The 27,691-nt window shown below is 34.8% G+C and overlaps 1 protein-coding gene across 6 annotated transcripts in view; it reads left to right on the top strand.

Moving 5' to 3' along the window:
- Positions 1 to 26,691, top strand: part of LOC141450842 (MICOS complex subunit Mic10-like) — a 67,270-nt gene extending 40,579 nt beyond the window's left edge. For 4 of the 6 annotated variants that reach the window (XM_074121687.1, XM_074121688.1, XM_074121689.1 and 1 more), the window contains 3 exons: positions 20,848 to 20,941; positions 24,340 to 24,390; positions 26,443 to 26,691. In XM_074121687.1, coding sequence (XP_073977788.1) covers positions 20,863 to 20,941; positions 24,340 to 24,390; positions 26,443 to 26,615 — 303 coding nt within the window. In that variant the 5' untranslated portion in view covers positions 20,848 to 20,862 and the 3' untranslated portion in view covers positions 26,616 to 26,691. The remainder of the gene's footprint in view (positions 1 to 20,847; positions 20,942 to 24,339; positions 24,391 to 26,442) is intronic. The other 2 variants (XM_074121691.1, XM_074121690.1) reach the window with 1 other exon arrangement.
- The last annotated feature ends 1,000 nt before the right edge of the window (positions 26,692 to 27,691 follow it).

Genomic DNA, 27,691 nt, shown 5'->3' with positions numbered 1-27,691 from the left:
CCGGGCGACACCGACCTCTGAATAATCTCTCTTAGAAGCTTCCCTTACCCTAGGATGCATGTTACTAAACAGAACACTCAGACAAACAAAAATATTGACTCACTAACAATAATTGTTAAAAGCTTTTCTTAATAGTGTCAGTTTTTGTATTTATTGTACTGTCTTACCACATGTTTAATAAGAATCGAATGTGTAACTGAAATTCCAAATTTGAGGTAAACTAACTGACCGAAAGTGCCGCTTAAATCATAAATTTATCAGTACTGTGATAATTTTCTCAAAAAACAAAAAGTGTATATGATTCATTTGATTCTTTTATTTGTATTATTTTCCCCGGCAAATTTTGATTAACGTTGCTTAAGAGTAAATTGCCCTTAAAATGCCACATTATTTGTAATATATGGCACTATCACTCATGCACGGTTTAGAAGAAACAAATTTCTCCAATCTCCACGTACGGAAGTACGTTTTTACTAAATGGATTTTCTACTTTCTTTCAAAGTGTCTCCTAAACTTTTCTGCAAACTTCCGTTTAGACTCTACATACACATAGATTCACGAGTTTTCTTTCATTTTATTTGTTTATTTTTTAAGAAAAATTCATTTAAAAGCAGTTATCAAAGAGGGGTGAAACAAGTCTTTCATTAAGGTTACATTTCAGTACAATGCACGGTTGGTTAGGTTAATATTTTTAAAAGAGTAGTGTTGACTAAAATTACATTTGTGGATAGAACTTTTCGAGTATAGCACTAAGAAAAAGTCATGGTCTCGCCGGACTTTTTTTTTTAAATTTATTTAAATAAATAAGTTGCTGCTGCTATTGTGACTATTGAAGTTGACTTATTTCTCTTGGGAGACGAGCATTCCAATTGTGCAAGTTGAAGTGACTTGTTGTAGAAGGCAGAAGTATTCAAATCAACTCACTGCCGTAATTCCAAGGTGGTAGGTAGATACGTGGGTGACTGATGAAGTAGCAACTACTGCAAATCAGTTGTAAATTTAAATATAAATAAATAAAATTTATATTTACTGCTCTTGTTGGGAGGTTTATTCTGTAAAAATTCATATCTTATTCCTAGTTCAAAAATTTTACAAAGTGAATTTACAAGAAGTATTGAGACTTCCTATATCAATTTGCGGAAATAAATAAAAAAAAAAATCTAAGTCCTCATTTAAGTTTATAATTACCGCAAATTATGTAATTAAATTGTTATAAAAACTTACTATTTGCGATTAAAAGACAGCTGACTACAATATTATGGCTGTTCATTACAGTAAAATGACAATGTTGAAGACAATGTGACGTGACAGCTCCTTCAACTCCTTAAAATCAAAATTCCCTGAGAAAAGACTTACATAACTTAAGTCATGACACACGTCCATGTCCCCCAGCTTGATTGGCTAGAAAGTTACCAAAATAATTCTCATAAACTGAAGAGCTCCTTAGAAGTGGGTGAAGATATTTATTCCCCATGTCTTACATAAGAATCCTAACTTATAAATAAAGATTCCTGAAAATAAATAAAGAATGATTCAAATAATATTAATATAACTAAATGATGGTCGGATGTTGGCACAAAAAAATTTTTCAGAAAATATTGGAAACATTTTTGCTAATAATTGCAAAAAAAAAATGATTAATATTAACTGATTTACTTTGAATTTGGAATATTTCTTACCTACCAAATTTTACTGAAATTTTTCTTTACTGAAATATAACTTTTTTTCCCCTAAAAAACTGACCATGAGAGATTTTTCTCTTCCTAGATGAACTACTATTTTTTTTTTTTTATAAGATTTATTGGTTTCTTTGGAACGTGGGGTGTCAAACACAGTTAAAACACGTGCCATTAGGTGTTAGGTACAGGCAAGATTCACGTGGGCCACAAATCATATTTACAAATTTTGCTGAATTTATATTCTGAAGTGAGGATTCAAGAATATGGATAGGATAATTAAAACACTGTAATAATTGCTTTTATTTAATGTATTTATAAAACTAAAATTATTCTTTTTTTTACCTCGAAACTTTCCAGCGCTTTTCTCGTACTAGTTTTCCGATGTCTGGATTCAAAGACCGAGAACAGACCATCTTCAAGGCAGATAGATGTTTATTAGATTGTTCATGCCAATATGTTGGTTTTTTCCAGCCCTCATATAAAGTAATGGTTAATGTGCAAACAAGACCACTATAACAATAAATAAATAAATAAATAAATAAATAAATAGATTTAGTCAATCTTGATCAGTATGCAGTTTTATTTACTTTCATAGGCGAAAATAGGTGCCCATAAGACACTATTTATATTTTGAGCCTAATAATAAAAAAACAGTAATTTGTCATTGAAAATAACTTTATTCTTTTACAAAATATTCTCCTTTGTGATCTATACTCGTACACTTCTGCATGCGTTCGAACCACTTGTCAAAGAATTTTTTCCATTCCGCTTGAGACACCTCCAAAACATGGTTTTTAAATGCATTAACGGCTTCTTCTGCCGACGAAAATCGTTGTCCACGTAATTTATTCTTGACGTTCGGAAACAAAAAGAAATCATTTGGTGCCAAATCAGGACTGTACGGCGGATGACCCATTAATTCGATTTTTTGAGTGCTCAAATAGTCGGTTGTTAGGCGAGATTCGTGACAGCTGGCAATGTCTTGATGAAGAATGATCCGACGGCGCTTGTTTGTTTTCCTTATTTCATCGAAGACTTCCGGCAAACAAATGGTTGTGAACCATTCAGAATTGACCGTTCTACGTTCCTCTAAAAGGCACTGTTGCCACATGACCAGTTTTCCGAAAAAACATGCGACCATTTGTTTCGAACTTTTGTTGGATTTGGTTCATCTTGAAACACCCATGCAGTCGACTGCTGTTTAGTTTCCGGCTCATCTGCATATATCCATGATTCGTCACCTGTTACAATCTTATAAACGTCTTTTGAAGCACCGCCTTTGTATTTCTTAAGCATTTGTTTGCTCCAATCGACACGAGCATCTTTTTGAGATTTTTTCAGATTATGTGGGATCCAACGAGAACAAACCTTTTTCACGACTAAATGATCTTGCAATATTTTATATATGCTGGTGGAACTAATGCCTAAGGTTGCCTCAATCTCACAGTATGTCACATGACGATCTAGCATTATTAGTTTTTGTACAAACATCAATGTTTTCTGACACAACAACTGATTTTGGACGACCTTCACGACTTTCGTCGGTGAACGAACGACGACCACGATTGAATTCGTTATACCAGCGTTTCACAGTGGCGAAGGATGGGGCTTTATCGCCAAAAGTGGAAGTAAGTTGATCGATGCACTCCTGTCTTGATAATCCACGTCGAAAGTCGTAATAGAAATAGAAATAGAAAAGAAATTTACTATTCTGGGACAATTGACCCCTAAGAATAAATACAGGAACAAATAGAGGCCTTAACAGTTTGGCCTGTGATTATACAGAAAATAAATAAATAAATAAGTATTTACAAAAAGTGAAAATAAAAATAACAGCAGAAATTAAGGAAATAAATTAAAACAATTAGAATTTCGGAGGAAGCTGAATAGAAAGGAGATAACTGAATAGACGGGATTTAAAGATAGATAGGGTAGGAGCATGGCGGACAGATGAAGGCAAGGAGTTCCAGAGAGAGGTAGCACGTATTAGGAAGAACTTGTCAAAGGATAAGGTACGGTGAGAGGGAATATAGAGATCAGATGAGCGAGATCTAGTGTTACGGGAATGGATGGAGGATTTAAACTTAAGGAGTTGAAAAATATAGGAAGGCCTTTGAGACTGGATGACTTGAAAAAGGATAGAAGCCAAAAAATATTGGCGGCGATAGAGAGGAAAAAGCCACTTCAACTCATCGTAGCAGTGCGAAATGCGAGAGTCTCTGGAAATGCTGAAAATAAATCTTATGAAGCAGTTCATGAAGCGCTTGAGCTTAGCTTCAATATCACCAGAAAGACCGCCATACACTAAACAACCATAATCGAAATGGGGGAATATAAGAGAGGAAACTAGGAGTTGCCGGGTCTTAATTGGAAAAAGGTGACGGGAACTATTAAACTGCTTAAGGATATGGATGGAATGACGAGAGATTTGGGAAACATGGTTTTTCCAGGATAGGTTTTGATCGAAAGTGATACCAAGGTTTTTCACAGAGGAACAATATTTTATTGGGGTATTGTAAAGGAAAAGATTAATAAATCATTGCACGAAAATTTTCACTAGTTAATTCCATTTTTTCGCTGAGACACAATTTTCAAGTGACTAAACAACACAAATCGCGCTCAAATAACAAAACGTTCTGAAGAAGGTTACGGTCAAAAATGTCAAACTTTCAAGTGGAAACGTCAGATAGCACCTGACAACACTCAGTGTTGCCAAGGCTCAAAATATAAGTAGTGCCCCTCGTACAAGTTCGTACACCTAAAATTTATGCAGTAAACTTTTTAATTTCCGGAGCATTTTTCACCTAAATAAGAATATATTTTGGGAATTCCTACTTCTTGATATTTTGTCTTTTAAAACCAAATTATTCTGGAAATCAATTAATTTCAGTTGTATCGAACTAGGAGCATTTGTGGGTACGGTATTGTCTGGAGCTCCCCCAAAGCGCTATTTTCTTCGTTTTTTCTATTTGCATGTTATTTCAGAACATCGTGGGCCACAAAAAAAATTACCTCAGGGGGCCGCGAGTTTGACACCCCCGGCTTCAGGAAATAGTAGACTAAAAGGCGCTAATGGCCACTTACCAGTTGTAATTATATTTTAAATTTAATTAAACAAAAATTGACTATAAAATATATATATACATATCTCCAGGCCTGGAACGTCGCTCCTCTGCCCCCTCTTTACTCCATTCGCGCTTTTTTGCCCTTCTCCGGTTCTCCCCACTACCATTTTTAAAATTTCTTTTATATTTTAATAACCCCATACTAGACTGAAAAGACAAGAAACTAACCAACGCTACAAACTTCTCGCCAGACTACTGGGGGATCGACTAAGCGTTCCAACTCACTACTCATCCAGACATTACAGTCAAAAATACTTCGAAAACTTCTTAACGCTCCAGTCTATGTATCTAACCTCACTATCCATAATGACCTCAAAGTCCCTTTCATTACAGATCTTGCTAACACTCGTTTCTTCAAATTTCATTGCTCTACAGCAGCTCATCCTAACCCTCTCATAGAACACCTATCTTCCTCCACATTATCAGGTAATCCTCTAAGGAGATTGAAGAGAAGATGGCCTCGTGATCTTCTCCTTATCTTGAGAGCAAAGCCCGTTACCGGTGTGGCAGCACTGGGTGCCTTCTCCACTCATGATTTTCTTCTATTTCTTTTTTATTTTACCATATTTGCTTGTTGCAACAACTGTTGCAGTGGTAAATTACAATAAAAGATTAAAAATATATATATATTTTAATAATACATACTAGGAGCTTTTTATAGCACATTGTAAAGATTCTGTCAGTGAGCTGAAGAAGCTATAAAAAAAACTATCAAAGGGAAAATTAAAAAATTAATTTGGTTTTGCATATTCGAGCCAATAAAGGCTTTATTTTTAAGAAAATGTAAAAACGCCCAGTTGGAAGAAAATGATTGTCAGACAACAGTTAGAAGACAACAATATTACGCTACTAAAACCAAATCAGATTATTTTAAATTTAAAACAAAATGAAAAATAAAACCAAATCTCTCGTTTTCAATAAATATTTTACGGTTTAATTACAAATTCAGTTCCAATACAAGATGCGAAGAGTATCAGTAAGTCTCGTCTGCTAGTTGTAACTAGCCAGGCAAACAATAATTGCCAGATTGTGTAAATGTTAGGTCTGGTCTAATATAAATGGGCTGTGGCAATTAAGGGACCCTGGGCCCACTTCCCCCTGGCCTATGTAACTACGCGATAGGAACCAATCAACCATGTAAACATGCCACCAACCAGAGTATGGCGTTCTCCTTGCTCCACCAATAGTATTTCCTAAATGTATCACCACCAAACTACAATTCGAGTTGTCACCATAAATTGCGTTTTATTGTCAGTTATGTTTATACATAAAATTGTTAAGGGAATTTAATGCTGGAACCTACTCTGTCCGGACTCCGATACTTGTAGAGAGGTTCATGTATATAACTAAATCACCGAACTAAATTTCCATATCATTATTTGGTGAACAGCAGAATTGTTAAACGCTTGGCCTGCGCTTCTCTAGTGAAATATAGATTACAAACAAGGGCGTGTTGATCAGACAAGCCTGATTTTGTGGGGTCTCTATTTAAAAAAAAAGAAAGGAAAATAAACTTTCTGTCCTTTAGGGCTGAAATAGATATCTGTAGCGGTTTTATGGGATCCCAAGCCTATAGTTGAGCCGTTCTAGTGGGATTGTGCGAGTAAAATGATTAAATAAGGTGAATCAAAAAAGAAAATCTATTATTACCTACTTTTTCAGGCGGGCTTTACGTCCAACTACCAATTAGTTGTCGTGGACGGTGGCGACTAGCAAACATACTTTACTGTGAATTTCTTTTGTTAACCATTAAATAAAATCCAAGGCCTAAGAACGGGAATCGAACCCACTAAACCAACAATACACCTAAGCTTTGCGGGTCTAGCCTATAACCGCTCAGCTACCCTGGCGCCTCGATTAAATATCATTAATTTTTTACTCTGTCTTACTCTACTAAGAGAGGGTATTCTAATCGTGCAGATTTTTAATTTGGAGATTTCACACGAAGTGTCCGTGTTGAAGACCCCTGAGTTCGAACAAAAATTGATCACTCCCTCTCACTCTGAGTGTGTGGGTATCCACCGTAACTCATAAAAGAAATATCCGCAGATAGTTTTTGAATTTGATAATTCGTTTAGGTCCAGAGGTCGGCAGACAGCGGCTAGCGAGCTGCATGCACCTCTTTGACCCTCGTTGAATGTGGCACTGCCACAAAATACTACGTGCAGGTGCGCACACCTACGTGCAATTGAAACTTCTTGGTCCATACAAAGAAGTGGATTTTCGGCCTGGGCGCGTCTATATCGCAATAGTGACGTGTTAGACGGAAGTGTAGGTGAAATTATCATTCTTTCTCAGGACTAGGGTTGCCAACTCTATAAAGTTCCAAAAAAGGACACCCTAAAAAAATTAGGTACATTCAGAAATGTCGACAGGATTTTGGGGTCCGGTAATATATTATATCATTCGTATTCCTTTTTTTTCCGGGTCCCGGGAAAAAGTCCCCTCTCTCCCGTCTGTAATCTGGCCTGGATAATTTATATCTTACATACTTATTCATGAAAAGTTCATCGTTACATCAATAAACTGTTGACCTATTCAGTTCAGTTAGATCAGAAAAACAACACGCCGAATGAAGAAGTCTCAGAAGCCAGAACTTAAATCAAAAAATGCAATAAAATAAATTAGACTTATGTGAACAATATCTGAAAAAAGGACAAAAGGCGTCCTTTCCTAATTTAAGAAAGGACAAGGACAACCAGGTGTTAAAAAAGGACTATCCTTTTCAAAAAAGGGCAGTTGGCAACCCTACTCAGGACTTAGACCACGTGCAATCGCATCACTTTTGCTGCTTGTAACAATATCTTCCGAAGTCAGGTACTTGAAATAATTTTTAACGTGCTAAAGTTCATGCAAAATGAAGCCGGTTGGAAGAAATATCTATGCTGTTGAAGAGTGTGGAACTGTTTCTCGTGAAGTATGGATAAAAGGATGCGATCTGGCCATAGAAGAAGAACAGAATCATGTCAAGCGAACATATTTCAATCAGATTGTGGACGTTTTTAGCCAAAACCAGCTCAGGAGTACCCTAATTAAGATAATAAACCTTACCTGTATAGTTTAAAGTTAAACAATTTGTCTCTCTAGAGGAAATTTCAATGGTTCTTCCTGTTGATATTTGGCTCTGTTGACTAATTGGTTGGCCGACCGCTGATCCAGGAATCAACGGAGGACCCTAAAAGTAGTTTTCGTCAACCAAAACTACCTCTTCAATAAATCAGTGTTTCAGTTTTATAGATTTTTTTTAAAAAAAACAGCTCCTACGGTGTTTTTTCCAAACTTAATGTACTAAAATGGAAATCTTTCGAGTTTAATGGTAGAAAATAAATCGGGCAACCGTTTTCCAAAAAATTTCAAAATACTTTTAAAAAAAATGAATTCCGTAGAATGATACTTGTAGAGTTAAAAACTCAATTCCTTGTACTTCCGGAGTAAATTCTAAATCTAAATTTAATTAATTAATTGCAAAATTGCGCTTCTTCTGAGAGATGAGGCAAAGTATAAAATGTATAATATACTATACATTATTTTAAATAGAAGTTATTTAATGTCTCTTTCAGAGTTAAGTGGAACAACATGAGTTTAGAAATAACAATTATAGTAATTAACTCGCGTGTTATTTGCCGATTAACTGCTGAGCACCTTCATTATGTTAATTACAGTATTGAACAACTTGGAAATCATGAAAGCCAATATAGTTATTTTCATGAATTAAGCCGAGATGTAATTAACAGCTGGTTCAAATTGCTCTTTTTATATTTCCTTTAAACATTAATAGTAACTCTAAACACTCAGGCCTACGTAGCCGAGCGGTGTTAGATGCCAGACCCACTGGCATGTACTGCGGTACTAGTCAACATTCCCAATGGTTTATATGAGAAATTTACAGTACAGTATAGTTAGCTAATCGCCTCCGTCCACGGCACGGTATCCAAGCGGTTATAGGCTAGCTAGACCCACAAAGCTGAGATGTACTGCGGTACTAGTCTACATGCCCAATGGTTTATATGAGAAATTCACAGTAAAGTATAGTTAGCTAATCGCCACGGTAACCAAGCGGTTATAGGCTAGACCCACAAAGCTGAGATGTACTGCGGTACTAGTCTATATTCCCAATGATACGAGAAATTTACAGTAATGTATAGTTAGCTAATCGCCACGATAGCCGAGAGGTTATAGGCTAGACCCGCAAAGCTGAGATGTACTGCGGTACTAGTCTATATTCCCAATGGTTTATACGAGAAATTTACAGTAATGTATAGTTAGCTAATCGCCACGATAGCCGAGAGGTTATAGGCTAGACCTGCAAAGCTGAGATGTACTGCGGTACTAGTCTATATTCCCAATGGTTTATACGAGAAATTTACAGTAATGTATAGTTAGCTAATCGCCACGATAGCCGAGAGGTTATAGGCTAGACCTGCAAAGCTGAGATGTACTGCGGTACTAGTCTATATTCCCAATGGTTTATACGAGAAATTTACAGTAATGTATAGTTAGCTAATCGCCACGGTAGCCGAGTGGTTATAGGCTAGACCTGCAAAGCTGAGATGTACTGCGGTACTAGTCTATATCTCCTTAACAAAAACTTACAGTTTAAAAAGTTAAGTATAAGGGTTGATTAAACGCCAAAAGGTACACAAATCAGCAAGTACCCAACATTTCATTAATACTTCATTGATATTATTTAAGTAATTTTACCGCATTAATTTTCATTAATATTTTTTAAGAATTTATTAGATGTCACATACCCTTATGCTGGCCATTTTCATCTACAAAATATTTGTTCAAGTAGCACACCATTTAACTTAGATTGACTGTAATATCTATTTATCTATAATAATCAAACTATTGATTACAGGTGAAAAAGAAAACGTTATAAAAAATAAAAAAATATGAGGCTAAAAAATTCATAAACTTTTTTAAAAAATTGCTCACACCAACATACATCAATGATTTTATTTATTTTTATTTTTAAATAAAAATCGTCGGTTTAAGTTCATTCTTCGATTAAAGTAATTGTTATTTTATGAAGTAGTCAAACGTTTATAGTAATAGGTAATAATTATCTGGCTTTATCGCAAATAATATAGTTTTCTTCAATTACATTCTCCATCTAGGTGTTCTTCCCACAATGTTGTGTATATGTAATATAAAATAAATAAGATATGCATATTTTTAGGACAGCTAATTATTCCAGTATTTTACCATAAGTAAAATTAGGGGAACTAAATTAAATTACAATTGAGAAATGAATAAATAATGTTGAATAATCTACTTGTTATTAACTGTGTGTTATTTGTCCTCACGAATATTTCGGTAAGACGAATTCAAGACTGAAATATTGCTTTAAATCCTCCGTGATTCAAATTTAAACAGTAGCCGACTCTAAATTTGTCTTTTTCTAATTTAACATGCATGTATATGTGACAACTTCAGAATCAGAAGAATAATTTGGAATAGAGTTAAAATAAAGTACCTATTTATACGAAGATATAATATACATTTTATCACAATTATAACTATTATGAATGAACTGGCCAGCATAAGGGTATGTGACATCTAATAAATTCTTAAAAAATATTAATGAAAATTAATGCGGTAAAATTACTTAAATAATATCAATGAAGTATTAATGAAATGTTGGGTACTTGCTGATTTGTGTACCTTTTGGCGTTTAATCAACCCTTATACTTAACTTTTTAAACTGTAAGTTTTTGTTAAGGAGATTTTTGTACCTTTTGGACAGATTTTCCTTTTTGTCTATTAGCAAAGTTACATATCTGCTTTACAGATTGGATTTTTTTTAAATTTGGAATAAGCTATTCTATCATTATAACCTGATAAGGTGTTAAATCGGAACCGTAACTACCACTGGAGAGATCTTTTTAAAGAATGGTTATAGTTGCGGTCCCCAAACCATCCTCAATAACAATTTTTTTGAGAAAGCCTTTTTATATAAAATAGGAAGGTATTTGTACGTAAATAGCAAAATTAAACTGCGATTTCAGTACTTCCTTTTAAGAGGAGCAAGAAAAATAAACTGCGATTACAGTACTTCTTTCTAAAAGGCAAAGATTTTGAATCGAACGACAATTCATTGATGTAAATCGGTTCACTCATTGATAATTTTAACGATTGCAGTACTTCCTCTTAGTAGGTGTAAGAGCATGATGGCACTTCACAGCCACGTAGAGGAGCTTTAATCACTTCTTCGTGCTAAATTTTATCAAAATCGGGTTAAGCTTTGTAGAAATATTGGTAATAATAGTTTTAGAAAGGGCCTTATTTGGGTGGGGCAAACTCCCCTCCTTATGAGGCATAGCGTCGAGACTTTTAAAGTACAAATCTGTACAAAATTTCGATTGACACTCCAGTCATGAAAATCGGCTCACGTGTCGATAATTTGAAACGATTGCTATACTTCCCCTTAACAAGTGTAAGAGCAGATCGTCGCTTTATTGTTAGGTAGGGGAGCCCTAACCCTATCATCCTACCAAATTTTATCAAAATAGGGCCAAGATTTACAGAGTAATTAGTAATAATAATTTTGGAGGGGGCCTTACATAAAGGGGGCTAACTCCTCTCCCATTCGATGTACAGGGCCGAGACCCCCAAAAGGCACATCTACATAAAGTTCCGAATCGAATGACACCTCATTCATGAAAATCGGTTCACGCGTTTAGGCGCTACGTTGTTTACAAAAAAGGTAACAACAAGAACAAGAACAAGAAGAAGAAGAACAAGAACAAGAACATTTTTTGAAAAAGCCGTTTTTGCTCATTTTCGGCAACTTTTTTCTCGAAACCTATTAGATCTGGGTGGTTGCAAAAAAATTATAGTTATAAAGGAGAATTTGGAGTAAGATTTAAAGAAAATTTGGGAATTTTATCTTTTATAGAAAAATAGAAAAAAATTGTCAAAGTTGGGTGTTTTTCAACGTTACACTTTTTCGTGCAGTTTTTGATGGTCAACCCTTATACAACTGTCCTACCGGACAGTTTTAATTCCCAATGGTTTATATGAGAAATTCACAGTAAAGTATAGTTAGCTAATCGCCTCCGTCCACGGCACCTAATTTGATTGTAAAATCTGCCTAATTAATAATTCTAGCTGCTATTCTGAATCCTTACTGTAATCATAGGTCAAGAAGTCTTGCATACGGGATACTCGAACATTAAAGTGATGTGATGGTTGCTTTTATTTGATGATAAAACAAATTTATCCTGATTCTCCCACAACTATTGCATTACACTACATTTTTTTAAAATCTTCAATTATTATTATTTTTGTTCTTTGTGGCACAAATAACTTTTTTTGCAGTCAGAGGACCTCTCCAAAATACGGTGTATTTCTGGTGGAAAATTAATATTGAAAACCGATCACGAATAAGATAAAATTGTAACTTTGATCTTAAATATCTGGACAAATATTAGGGATATCAAAACGGGGTTAACGTCATTTTTCAAAATGTTTTATGTAGTTTTCATAATCATTGTCAAATCCAGTTTTTTTGGCCGTAAATCCGCCAAAAATGAAGATACAGCATCGAGGGTGGAAAATTTGAAAACTTGACCGAAAAAACATATATTTATTGAGTTTTTCCGGATTTCCGCTTTCCTAAAAAGTTATTGGCGATTGGTGCGTTTTAAATGGATCACCCTCTTATACGAGGTCTGTAAATTAAGTAATGAGACTGATTTTTTTATTCAAAAAGAATTACAATTCTATATTGTCACCTTTAAAATAACTTCCTTCTGAAGCTACACAGCGCTGGAGACGTTTCTTCCACTCCTCATAGCAGTGCTCGAACTCCGATACTGGAATAGCCTTCAGCTGGTCGGTTACAGCCGTTTGAATGTTTTCGACTGTCTCAAAATGAGTTCCCTTGAGGTTATTTTTCAACTTCGGGAAGAGAAAAAAGTCCCAAGGGCTCCAGTCAGGCGAATAAGGAGGCTGAGGAGCCACAGGACTGTTTTTACTGGCCAAAAACTCGATTAATGAAATTGCTGTGTGACAAGGCCCAAAAAAGCGATAATGGCGAAGTCGAAGATCCAATTCATGCTGATTTGTTTTTTCGATATCCACGGAATCGTCCACAAAGAGTTTCTGCCTCAAGGTCAAACGGTGAATCAACACTTTTACCGAGAGGTTCTTGAAAAACTTGGAAAAAGGGTCCATTCGTGTGAGACCAAACATCAAGAACAAGTGGGTGTTGCATCACGATAATGCTCCTTGTCACACAGAAATTTCAATAAACTAGAGTTTTTGGCCAGTGAAAAACATTCCTGTGGCTCCTCAGCCTCCTTATTCGCCTGACTTGAGTCCTTGTGACTTTATTCTCTTCCCGAAGTTGAGAACTCACCTAAAGGGAACTCATTTTGGGACAGTTGGAAACATTCAAACGGCTGTAACCGACCAGCTGAAGGCTATTCCAGTATTGGAGTTCGAGCACTGCTATGAGGAGTGGAAGAAACGTCTCCAGCGCTGTGTGGCTTCAGAAGGAAGTTATTTTGAAGGTGACAATATAGAACTGTAATTCTTTTTGGATAAAAATTTTTTAAAAAATTAGTCTCATCACTTAATTTACAGACCTCGTATGTACATACATTTGAGGCCGATAAATAATTTGTATCAGCATTTTTCATTACAAAACCCTTTCAGAATTATGTAGCTGATGGTTGGGCTCTTGGTCAGTCGAAGCAGCCCTTGCTTTCAGCTCACTTGGGAACACTACTATTGCTCATACGTAGTACTTTCAAGTCTTGATCTCATTTCGGACAGCATTGTTCCCGTTATCTATCTAACTTTGACTGATTTTAGCCAGAATATTTCTTTTGCATATCTAACTTGATTATAAAACGTACATTTTAAGTGAAAACTCAACTGGAAATTCGCACGATCGCGATAATTCCTTTTATGAAGGAGTAAGAAAAAGTAATAAAAAATTTAAATGTTTGCACTGAGCTAAAAACTAAACAGTTATTAATTATTACAGCTTCAGTAAAAATCTTTAGGAAGAGAAATTATAGCCCCAGGGGGGGAACACCAGGGAACACTTAATTAAAATAGAGAGGAAGCAGGAAAGAAGCGGAGGACCGGACGTCCCTTACCGCCGTTGGGGAAGTTGCCCTTCTAGCCCTTTAAAACCACCCACTCCTTTTATGCAGTGCATTATCATTTTAATTTTTGATAATCACTGTTTTTAGAGGAGCAACAGCTACGCAGTTATAGCGTGGACAGGGCGAGAGATTCATCCCTTGGACCTCTACCTTGCTTTATCTGTATTCTTGTTGCACTTTTAATCGCAACTTTGAAAAGGTCACTTTTGTTTAAAATAGAAATTCTAAGTTGCATAAATAACATTGTTAGGTAAATAAATGAACAAATACTATTTAGTAAAACAATTTATTTGATTGTTGAATTTAGAAGACTCGAACTCGCATAGCATCATCGATGTAGCATGATGGGCGAAACATTATTTAGAGAGAACAAAAGATGAAATGCATCTAAGTTGTGTGCAGTTGGATTAGGGCTTCACTTTATGAACGGAGGCCAGCTTTGTCATCCAGCAATAGACACATCAAGGCGTTAAGGAAGTGCTACTGCTTCTCTGGATAGCTGACATCAGGTTTTTATCGCCTCAGACGTTCGTAGAGGGATTGTGGAAAATGTTTGAGATTGAGAGAGCTTAGATAATCGGATTCTCAAATGGGTGGATAGTTTGGAATGGAATTTCGCTTTACGGCGGAAATTAAGGGAATTTTTAACTATGCCTATAGATAGTGGTGAGCTTTGAGAGTTGTAAAAGGAAGTATTGCCTATGGTACATTGATTGTAAAGATTGAATGCGATTGAGGTTAAGTAAATCCATATGTGTAAGTCCATAAATCCATACTGAAGCTAGCAGAGTGTTGTATAGTTCTCGTTTGTCTAATAGTTTCTTTAGTATTCTGTATCTGTGTTTCAATTCAGTTGGTTTCAGTCGAATGTGAGGGTTCCAAGTCAATCGTTTGTCAAGGTCGAGTCCTAGGTAACGGACTTGAGTAACTGCTGGAGCTTTACAAATACATAATTTGATTAATAATCATGTCTGCTATTTTTTAACATCAAATTAATGTACATTATAATATTTTAAAGCAACGTTCCACAGCCCGGAAACAATCGATGTTGCAATCGATAAATTCCTTGTCAGCTGTATATTTTGTCACCATCTCTGCTTTACCCTTATCTTAATCAATAGATATAAGCAATAACCAGGAAATTCGGTGTGGGCTGAATCGTTCTAGTCTATGTTAATAATTTGTGAATTGGATTACTTGTATATTTACAAGTTACAAAGTATTTTGGATTTTAAGTTTGGGTTTCATCCAATTAATCTTCAGTTTTACCGAAATATATTGATGTTTGAATTGTAACTATCGGAAATGTTTCCCACATCTGTGCACATTATTATCTTATATACTTAACTTCCTTGCTAGAAAGAGAGATGTGATATGTTAACAATTTTTAATTTTACATTGAAGATAACGAGACCCCTAAATTAGTGATGGGGCTTAAACTTTGTGTTATGTGTTGGTGTATTACCATTCATTTTACAATTGTTAAAACGTAATTTGTTAAAATTTCACCTAGCCCTAGGTCGAGAGATTGGCGAAAGAATTTTGACTGAAATTGGCAATATTCTTTCTTTCTTTCAGAATAATTGGATCATTGTCTTTTTTATTACGATTTCACACAATCAAATATTGTTTTCAAGCTTATAATATTTATTTCTTTAACCAGGACTTAGATACAAGACTATTAACTGTAATTCTATACTTGAATGTAATCTAACTCTAAACTTAAGTATATCTCTTAGCCCTTTCTATTAGGTATTAAGTTCAAGATGTCGTGGTGTAGAAAGGAGGTCAGGTTTGGCTTTAATAATGTAATATCTGAGGTATCGCTTACCTTTATAATAAGGCGACATCAGCTAGCTACCTCCCGCACGGCCGTCTCCTGGGGATCTCGGCACTGCTGCACCCTTCTCTTGTAATAGTTAAAGGGTACGCCAAGTATCAAATAAGTTTTAATTAATAATAACACAATGCCTTTATAAACCACTTTATCACAATATATAAACTTCTAACAACTAATTCACATCGCTTCCTTTTATAATCTTCTTCAGTAATCTGTTGTAACGTTTCTCCGATTCTCTGTGGCAGTTATTCTTAAACAATAAATCGCTTATTATCATAATTCACTTATTAACATTTTAGTGATAAGTAAATAGAATAAACAAGTTTTATTGGTTTATTTTTGGTAACTCGCGAACGAAAGTCCAGATTCGTCTAAAAAAAAAAGAACACACAATGAATCATTTCTGCAATACGGGTTTACTGTTAATAATTATCACGATAAGCAGCAACCGCTTTGTTTAATCTGCAACGAAACTTTGGCTAATGAGAGCATGGAGCCCACAAAATTAAAAAGGCATTTTGAAACGCAGCATCCTACCCACTCAAATAAAACAGTCGAATATTGTGAAAGCCTTTTGAGAGATTCAAAAAAAGAACTAAGCTTTGATAAATAAGCTACAATCCAGGAAAATACTTATCAGCATCTTACGAAACATCTTTTTTATCAGCAAAAGCGAAAAAAAAAACTTTTACACTTAGTGAGGAACTTGTATTGCTCGTAGCAGTTAAAGTTACTGAGTTGATTCATGGAAAATACTTAACTGTTTTATTCCGTCAAAATTCTTCAATTAAACAAAGATTAGGCACATCATACTTGATATAAAACATATTCTGCAATCATTCACTAACCGTAGTTGTTGGTGAAACGTAATATAAATTATCAAAATAATGTATTTTTGTTTTTGCATAAAATCATTCTTTATCAAATACCTATGGGGGAAAAAATAGTGAAAAAATTCTAGAGTACATTTTTGATTTGAATATTTGGCCTCAAAAGTCATAATGGTGGAACGTAGAAGTGGTAGGTGGGCGTGTAATTGAAACTGGAATTCCCCCACCTACCTACAATTCTATTGGCCATTGTACACGCCCACTAGACCCTTCTTCGATCCGCCATTAGGATTTTTAATGCTTAATATTTCCATTAAAACAATAGTTTAGAATTTTTTTACTATTTATTCCTCCGTAGGTATTTCATAATGAATCGACTTATACAATAAAAATTTTCATTACAAAAATTAAGTAATTTTTAACTTAACTGATTTATTCCGACAAAATTCTTCAATCAAATCGAAATTAGGTACATCATAATCAAAATAAAACATATTCTGCAATCATTCACTAACCGTAGTTGATGGTGAAACGTAAAATAAATTATCAAAATAATTTATTTTTATTTTTGCATAAAATCATTCTTTATCAAATACCTATGGGGGAAAAAATAGTGAAAAAATTCTAGAGTACAATTTTCGTACGAATATTTGGCCTAAAAAGTCTTAATGGCGGAACATGGAAGTGGTATGTGGGCGTGTAGTTGAAACTGATATTCCCCCACCTACCTACAATTCTATTGGCCAGTATACACGCCCACTTGGCTCTTCTTCCACCCGCCATTAAGATTTTTAAAGCGTAATATTTCTCCTTAAACAATACTTTAGAATTTTTTCACTATTTTTTCCTCCGTAGGTATTTCATAAAGAATCAACTTATGCAATAAAAATTTTCATTACAAAAATTAAGTAATTTTTAACTTAACTGATTTATTCCGTCAAAATTCTTCGATCAAATCAAAATTAGGTACATCATAATCAAAATAAAACATATTCTGCAATCATTCACTAACCGTAGTTGTTGGTGAAACGTAAATTAAATTATCAAAATAATGTATTTTTGTTTTTGCATAAAATCATTCTTTATCAAATACCTATGGGGGAAAAAATAGTGAAAAAATTCTAGAGTACATTTTTCGTACGAATATTTGGCCTAAAAAGTCTTAATGGCGGAACGTAGAAGTGGTATGTGGGCGTGTAATTGAGTGTGGTTTCTATTGGCCAGTGTACACGCCCACTAGACCCTTCTTCGATCCGCCATTAGGATTTTTAATGCCTTATATTTCCATTAAAACAATAGTTTAGAATTTTTTTACTATTTTTTCCTCCGTAGGTATTTCATAAAGAATCAACTTATGCAATAAAATATTTTACAAATTTTTTTTTTTTAAATTTCGTTGTTTTATCCCGACAAAATTCTTCAATTAAACAAAGATTAGGCACATCATACTTGATATAAAACATATTCTGCAATCATTCACTAACCGTAGTTGTTGGTGAAACGTAAAATAAATTATCAAAATAATGTATTTTGGTTTTTGCATAAAATCATTCTACCTACGGTTCTAATGGCCAGTAAAGTCAAGGTTTAATAGTATATTTGTAATAGACAATAGGCAGTGACAGCACCAGTGATTCCCTTATATTCTCGGCTGGTTCATCTTTCACTCAGTATCCAGCAGCACGGCCATTTTCGCTTGTTGTCATCATCATTGGCATGGGTATTGATTTCAAGGGAAGCTCTAATTATAACAGATGTTGGGCAGATTTGAGAAAGCCCAAAAGCATTGCTACAATGACATAAATTTGATTAATCTGGCCAAAAGGACCTTAGAACAAGTTTTCAGTGCGTAATTTCTTAAGTATAAAATTTGATAAATGAACTTGCCAAACAATGTAGCTAAAGAAACAATTCTAATAGAATGGCATTCAAGTTTAAACAATTATCTTCTCTGTTGATTCTATGATTGTTGCTAAAAGTTGTAACAGAAAATAGTTCAATAGTGTCTTAAACATGTTCTTCAATTGAAGTTAAACCAACTAAAGTAAAGTGTACAGCATTCTCTCAAAGTCTTAAAGCTCTTTTAATGTTGTTGGAGATGTTAATTACTTTCATGCTTAATTCTTTCACTTTCTAATTAAGAAATGCGTGCTGGCCACATTTTCTTAATTGGGTAATTAGAAGAAAGATTCATTACGAGATCCAGTGAATCCCAAAAAAAAAATTGGATGCATATTTGGAAAGATTAACAGCTCTATAGCTCTGCTTAATGAGGAGTGTTAGTGGACTTACCTCTAATATGCCACTTCAGTATAATGTACGCTACTATTTCTTATGTATTATGAAAAAAAAAGAAAAGATGTATGAGTTGATAAATACTAGGATGCATTTTGCAATCAGATTATTTCGTAAATGCGTCTTATGATTCTTTCTAAACACTTAATTTACATTACGCACTTGTTTGGTCGATAATTTTTATTCGAACAAAATTTCTAGCTGTATTTTATCCATCACATTAAAAAACAACAATTTCAGCTGGCGAGCAGGTTTGTAACCTTCGCATCTAACTCTGTCAGTTCTGCAGTCCCCCAATCTTTCTGCATTGCGGGTCACTACTTCGCGATGCTTTCTTCCTTGCGTAATCAGAGAAAGACCAAAATGTAATTTGATTGTTATCACAAGGTAATTTTGGTTATCAAAAAAACATAAAACGAATTTTATTGTAAGAGATACATTTTTTCTTTTACATTATTCAAAATTAATTAACTTTTTAAACAAAGTTGTTCGTAGATCAATTTCCATTCTTTTTCACTCAATTTCATTTGAATTGACTGGTGGCCATTTATTTATCATTTTCTTTGGCTTCCAGTTTCTTTAAGCTTTTAAAATTCCCTAAAATTTTGATATAAAGCAGGAAATGGTCTTTTAATATACGGATGAATTAATTACAAAATAAAGAATAACCTCGCTGTAAACTGAAATGTTTTTCTTCCTCTTATTTCTTGTAGTAAGTATAGAATGGCGATCAAGTCAACATTTCCAGAGGTTCCACATATTTACATACATATTTAGAGAGCATTGACTGTTTGTGACTGGTTTTTTTTTTCATTTTTAAGTTATTCTCATTACATAAAACAGAATCTGAAAGTTCTTCATATTGCCAAGTCTTTAGGCTGACATGATGCTAGACTGTGTAGATACCAGCAACCTATGTGTGGTTGCATCTCTGAGTGATGATCAATCAGTCATACTCTGGTGAAGTTAGCTGATCCCATTGTCAATAGTTCGTTGAAGTCCCGTTCCAATATGCCACAATAGTATGCCGAAGACCTTCTTACATCCTCTGCTTCAAATCCTCTATCCATTACCGTCATACCTTGTGGCGTTCTTCTATTCTTAATTAATTCCTTTTCACAAACAATCAAATCCTTCTTTTTCTGTGCTTCATCCATTTAAAACATCTTTTTTAAAATCTGTCTTTTAATCCACCTCTTCTACCACCTGCTAAACCACGTCTAATTCGTCTTTCCCTATTCTATTTTCACATAATTATGGTTAATATGCGTGTTTAATTTTAATGTTTTCTTAAATTTGACAAAATTTGTTTGTTACCCAAATTAGGTCAGCTACATCGTGGATTTTATTCCTTCATTACAGACTGGTGTGGAAAATCTAAGTTCCTCTATTTTCCTGTAAAAAAAAACAAACTACACTCTGACTAAGTGTGGGATGTTACAGCATGATACATGAGGATACAGTAACCTTACAGCTCATATTATAACCTCCCTTACTCAGTCAACAAGTGTAGTCTGTGCAGAAACCTAGTGGATGTCAGATTCTCTGATGAATGAAGCTCTGATGATGGAAAAATATCCGGAATCGATCAGCAACATGAAAAGAAAAAAAAAACATGATTATTTTCGAAGAATAAAGTCAACGATACAATCCACCATTGCGAACCCAACCACATTTTCAATAGACCATTTCTTTTTCTATTTCTATTCTTAGAGAGCATGCGCACCAAGGTAAAGCTGTTTTCATCTCAATAACATTTGTTTGCGACTCTATGACGACACATTTCCTTTGCTATAGAAAATTCAAAAATGATGAGAATTTTTTTCATTGTTCAGTCGTTACAAAGATTTCAAAGAGTTTATCACAGAATTTAGCAGAAAGATGGCTGATACAACAACCAATCACATTATCATTAATAAAAGTTTGTTTTACATAAGTTTTTTTTCTATTTTCCAGTTCTGAACCAAGACAATGTCTAGACCAATATTTGCTGAAGATGTATTGAATTGGTGCTGGAATCGTTGTGTCAATGATGCCTTGATTAAGTCTGGTAAGTGGGAATTAGTTTAATGATTTTATCCTTTTATAATAAATTAGATTCATTAAATTGCACGTACTTCATTATTAAGTGCACCCTTAATTATACTTAATGAGCAATTAGCAAGACGCAGTACCTGTATCTTATTAATTTAATCTAATTTTATTTCTTTTTCTATTTTTGCACCATTTTATTTTATTTCATTATATTTGCTACTACACGTTATTTCATCATCAGGTTGGTTTAGGGTACAACAGACCAATACCGTCGCGTTATGTAGCTTGAGCTGCTCCTGAAGTTGAAGCTCTCTAACCTTGATGGTTGGATCTTCTCCCTCTCCTTGCGAAAGAGCTGAACCTTGCGCCCCTTGTTGGAGCATCTTAGACCGTATCTTTATGCACAGTGCACAAGGCAGACAGGCTAACCAACCCCTAAAACAATCCTTTATACTTTAGCAGACGACATTGCTTTACTCTCCGTCAGATCCTGGTCCAGTTATTACCCACAGAAATATTCCGTACTATCACCCACTTTTGGAACAAGAAAATGGTTTAAACTTGGAGAATCAACTGATCTAAAGTAAATTTCAGCAAGTTATCTATGCCCTTAGAAGAATTACTTTCTTGCCTCTTTGTAGTGATAAGCCCTTCGATAAGAAGTATGGTCTAACGGGTGGAGAGGTAACCTCTTTGGTGTCATTCAAAGGCCCTTTTTGATTCACCCTTTTCAAACCAGTAGATGCCTAAAGTAGGTAAAACATTTGGTCTGCATTAAAAAATTGATTTTAGAAAAACATATCTCTTATTTTATAATTGTAAGTTATATTTCTATACTATAAATTATGATATTTGGTTTCTCAAGAAAGTGTTTAGCTCAGAGGTTACCGTATATTGGATTTCGACGCGGAGATCGCGGTTTCGAATCCAGCTGCTGGCCCTTAAAGCTCACTGCCCGGTGATGGATAGTGTTGCCTGTAACGGCAGTGCACTGTAAAAAGCTCAGATGTTGACGCGTCTTCAAAAATAAATAAATTAATATTCGGCTACAAAATTCCTGAGGATTTTGTTCTTGTATTTAATTATTTTATTGCTATTGAGCTGGCATTCACTAGAGGAGGGCTACTATTGACCACAACTTTATTATTTTATTTACCTCATTATTCTTATTATTTATTAAATAACGGGGCACATTTTATTATTTATGATACAAAACTTATTTCATGTACTGTAGTTACATAAATAAAATGGGAAGTACGTACTTAACTGAATAATAAAGTGATGCTTCTCGTACTCTCATTTTAACCGTTGTTATGGATTACCTTCCAGTTCTTTGGGGTAAATCAATTCCATCGATCCTGATCACCTATTATTCATAGGAGTGGGAGGTGTTGGTACTTTCATAAAGATTTACTCCAGCCAAACGTTCTACTTTTCACTTTTATTCTAGAATTACATCATACTGGGCAAGATGAAAGAAGGGTTAGATGAAAATGATAAATCTACGGGTAAAAAAATATGTTCCAATCGATTTTTATAATTCTAATCTTATATATTTTTTACTTTAATAAAATTTATATCCTATGTCATATTTTCAATATCGAGTTTTGACCAAAAGCCCCCCAAAAAAACGTTTTTGGAAAATGGTTATGTTTGTGCCTGTAAACAAGATATCTCAAAAATTAAAAAAAGCGGGCTGAAACAAGGGACCAATCGGTATCTTGCATCAATAACCCCCCAGCAACCGTAAGTAGATACCTATTTTGAGCGAATTTTCCTCTTTTTTTCTCCCAAAAATGGCTTCAAAAATTTTTTGCAAGCATTGTACTCATGATTGATCTTCTGCATTCTATTTAAAACATTGATCTGGGATAAATTCGAATAAGGGCACTTCTAAGGTTGAAGTGTAGTTTACGCTAGTTTCTGAAGTGCCAGACAAGGAGTATAGGTACAGTCCCCTCATAGAATAAAGGGGCGTAAATTGTTTTTTCTAAAATTTCTGCCGAAGAAATTTGTTTAATCGGAAATATCATTTTAAAAAATAGTTTGTGGTAATCTTACGATTTCCCGTTTAATTGCAATGGATTTACTTAAGATCTAAAACATTTAATTACTTAATTTTTGTAAGAAAATTCGTTTAAAGGCGAGACAGCGTAAGCCAACTTCTTACATTGAGTTGTCATCTTTAGAATATCTACGGAGGGAGCTGCAGAATATCTTGAGAAGGATTAGACACCAGAGAATAGTTATTCCTAATATTCCGTCCTTTTTTCTAAAACTCCCGGGGAGAGCCTCGTTCTTTCTTAATTTGGCGAAACTATTCTAAGAACTTCTGAGGGAACATCAAGTATTGGTTAGTCTTAGCGGCTTTCCTGTAGAAACTGGTCTGTTACAATCACTTGATGAACAGAATTACAACCATCCACTTTCAGAATACTGTCTTCAGAATGTCCAGAAAGAGCAGTGCTAGGAGATGTGAGTTGGCGTTGTTGGGAATTAGTTGGTATCTGTAACTGTCAGGTTTTCTATCGCTCTTCCTAGAACCTCGCTCTTTCCTGTAGAGACTGGGTTATTAGAATCACTTGATGACCAGAATGCAACCATCCACTTTCAGAATACTGTCTTCAGAAGGTCCAGAAAGAGCATTGCTAGGAGTTGTGAGTTGGCGTAGTTGGGAATTAGTTGGTATCTATAACTGTCAGGTTTTCTATCGCTCTTCCTAGAACTTCGCTCAAGATTCTGGATGAATTATGGGGTAATTGGTCTCATCTGGCTCAAGTAACCACGTAAAAATCGTTCATTAATCATTGCAGAAAAAATGGAGTAGTACCTACTTATCAGGTGACTTTACAATAAATTACTCATATAAACCATTAAATATAAATAATTGCCATTAGTGTCCATGAATGAACAGACAAGACAGAAGACACCAACCTTGTAATGTAAAAATATTACTTTGTAAACTAGTCCTGAAGATGACCTAGTCCCTAAGTCGAAAGCTCGGCAGAATAAATGTATCACGACTGAAATGGCAATTATTTTTTCATCCTATTGAAACTATGAATCAGTCACCAAAAATAATTAACAACAATTAAATATAAATTCACAGTTTAGTCCGGGAATCGAACCCAATACCAAAATCATCTTAATAGCTTGAGCCCCTTCCTCTTATTTGCTTAATTAGTTTATTTTAATTATGACGCGGTAAAATAATTGATATCCGTAATTTTTTATTTAATATTTTAAGGAAATTTATAATATAATATTTATAATTCTACCAGAATTTGTAGGGATTATTTTATAAATTTCCCCAGAATAAATTAGAGATTACGTAGATTACGTAGGAGATTACCACTAATAAATAATAAATGATAATTAATTCTGACGTCATATCTAAAAATCTGCATATATCAGTTGCAGCTGGTTCCCTTGGATACATCGGATCAAAGTTTTTCTTTTCACGAAGTAAGTTCTAGTAAAATAAAAATTACTATTGATTTTAAGTTCAGTCTTGGCAATAAGTTATTTTTATTAGTAAAACAAAAAATATTATTATTATTAGTAAAACAGGAATTCCATTGGATTCAGAGCAGATTGGCAGCGGGCTGATGCAACTTAGTCTCTGTTCCAGAGCACATTCCGCTAACTCCAGAATTATCTGGACAGTACTAGAATTCTCTAATAGTTTTTATGAAATTTACAGATAGCCATTATTTTTCTCTTGACGTCGATTTGTTGATTGACTAGATAACTTTTAATTCAGTCAATAAAAAAAATTCTACAGCATTTCTGGGGAATAGAGGTGAGCCCTCTAGCATGTCGTTTCAGTATAATGTACAGTTTTACTAAACAGCCATCGTGATTTAACTGGCTTTAAGTATAGTGACAAGTTACCGCCTGAAATCGACGGAAGGTTGCTAAGGAGACAAAGAGAGTGTCATTCATTAATAGTTTTCAATGAAATGAGGGTGCTGCCAAAATAGGTTACTAGAGCACTGCCTACAAATCAGTCAATATGGCTGTTTATTTAATAGAAATAAAAACTATTTGAAAATGAAGAAAATATAAATTTATTGGGAGAATATCCTGGCCATATGGGCACAAGTGACGCTGAACGTTCTGGACGCCCTGTTGAGGTTACTACTCCAGAAATCATTGATAAAAATCCATGATATGGTGATGGATGACAGAAGAGTGAAGGAGCGTGAGATTGCTAGTGCTGTGGGCATCTCGAATGAACGGGTACATAATATTTTGCATCAACATTTGGACATGACAAAGCTATCCGCAAGATGGGTGCCGCGATTGCTCACGCTTGACCAAAAACGAAATCGTGTGAAGTGTTGCAAGTACGGTTTGCAGCTGTTTCAGAAGAATCCGCAGGACTTTAAGCGTCGTTTCGTCACTGTGGATGAAACATGGATACATCACTACACTCCTAGGACCAAATAACAATCTAAACAATGGGTTACCAAGGGGGAATCTGCGCCAAAAAAGGCGAAGACCGTTCCTTCGGCCGGAAAGATTATGGCGACTGTCTTTTGGGATTCGCAAGGAATAATCCTCATCGACTATCTGGAAAAGGGTAAAACTATTACAGGTGCATATTATTCATCGTTATTGGACCATTTGAAAACCGAGCTGCAAGAAAAACGCCCACGATTGGCCCACAAAAAAGTCCTTTTTCCATCACGACAACGCACCAGCTCACACCTCAGCAGTTGTGGTCGCAAAATTAATGGAAATAGGGTTCCAACTCGTTTCACATCCCCCCTATTCTCCAGACTTGGCTCCCTCGGACTATTATTTGTTCCCCAATATGAAGAAATGGCTGGCGGGAAAAAGATTTTATTCAAACGAGGAGGTGATTGCAGAAACGAATGGCTATTTTTTGAGACTTGGACAAATCCTATTATTCGGAAGGGATCAACAAACTAGAGCAGCGTTGGACGAAGTGTATAAGCCTAAAAGGAGACTATGTTGAAAAATAAAAAAGGTTTACCCCAAAAAATTAAGTAGTTTTTATTTTTGCACGGACTTTTCAAACGACCCTCGTACATATTTACACTATACACTATACACTTGGGTAGAACACTATCACTAGAATAACACTCACTCTCCATTCTTACTTATAAATACATTCGCTTCACACATTCATCTCTCTACTATATACAACTATTTACATAAACCTTACAACTATTGGATGGATCAGTACTCTATATTCCTGCCATCCTTACAGCTTAACCGAAATTAAAATCACGTAATCCTTCTCTGATCATTTTCTTGCATTCATTCTATAACTTTTAAATACATTCATATTTCTTTGCTAGCTCTGCTATAGATTTTAGTACATAGATGTTGCTGACTTTGTCCGCAATATTGCGCTAATAATCTTGTTTAATAAATTAATTGTAACAAAAAGAAGGATTCCTTTATAGATTCTCTTAAAAAAAGTACTCTTGTTAAAGCTTCAAGTTTTAACTTACTTATTTAATTGATTATTATACATCGTTGCAGCAAAGAAAACCTTTTTCGGCTCCACTTGGCCTATATACCTTGGAGTGGGCGTGGCACTTGGCATGGCATGGTATAATTGCGAACGAGAATTTCAATTGGCTCTGAAAACACCATGTGAGATGACCCAAAAAAAAGTACAATATGACATTAACAGTGCATCATGGGATGACTGAAAACGATTCAATCACTTGATCATCTTCGTTCGGACAGACTGAATTATTAACTAATAAAAAAAAGCTTATATTACGAGGCTGTATTGTTTTTTATCTTTCATTTGGAAGTAAGGAGCGGTTTCTTTGTTTTGTAAATATTGAAAAAAGTTCTTTAGACTAAGGAGTGTATTACTGGGACAAAGTTCGTTCTCACATGAAGTTACATGAGCGATCAGCGTGTACCGATAATAAAGTAGTTTTGATTATAGTGCCTGTTACAAAAGTAAAAATGTTAAACAAACTATAAAGTGACAAGAAAAGTTTAATGGCTCTGTGTGACAGTTTAGGTGTGTGGTTATCTGCAGACAAAGTTGTTTTCGATGAATACAGCTCTAAAAAGGAGATTTAAGTAACTATTAATTTATAGACACGAACGGATAATTAGACTTGATTAGGGAGGCTGAAGAGCTATATAGAATAAAAGATAGGATTACTGTCTAAGGGTTCAATGGCTAGCATTAACACTAACTTAGGAACGAGCTTAAATTACAATAGCTAACTGGGGTAAACTAAGTAATTCCAAAGAACTAGTTGATTGGCTCGAAAAAGAAACCCAAAGGTACTTTTTTTTAATTTAATATATATGTAATGTTGTTACCACCTGTATAAAAAATTAATACATCAGGCAAAGTGTGTACAGATTATACTAGAATACATGTTGCGAATGCTGCCCGGAATAGCCGATGCAACCATACGGTATTCAGGAAGAGAGAAATCAGCCAGTGCTGGCAGTCTCGGGAAGTTTTAGTGGAATGGAATTATCTAGGATAGGAGATCACGAGGCCAATGTCGTGGTGGTTTATCAGGATGAGGAAAGATTTCTCACTGCTAAATTGCAGGATAGGCTTTTGTGGAAATGGAGGAATCGTGAATGGATAGATTCTGTGAAAAAAGGTATATTTAGGTCTTGGTGAAGGATGAGGTTAGTGATATAATTTGGAGCATTAACAAGGCGGCGAAGGACTTTTGATTGGAAGGATTGGATGCGGGAGATATTGGAGGGTTTAGTTGAGCCCCACAGCTCTGATCCGTAAGTC

The sequence above is a fragment of the Rhodnius prolixus genome, unplaced genomic scaffold (genome assembly GCF_049639745.1).
Source record: "Rhodnius prolixus isolate KJV_2025 unplaced genomic scaffold, Rpr scaffold_8, whole genome shotgun sequence".
NCBI lineage: Eukaryota > Metazoa > Arthropoda > Insecta > Hemiptera > Reduviidae > Rhodnius > Rhodnius prolixus.
The sequence above is the reverse complement of the archived record's forward strand: the minus strand, read 5'-3'. Positions and strand labels throughout refer to the sequence as shown.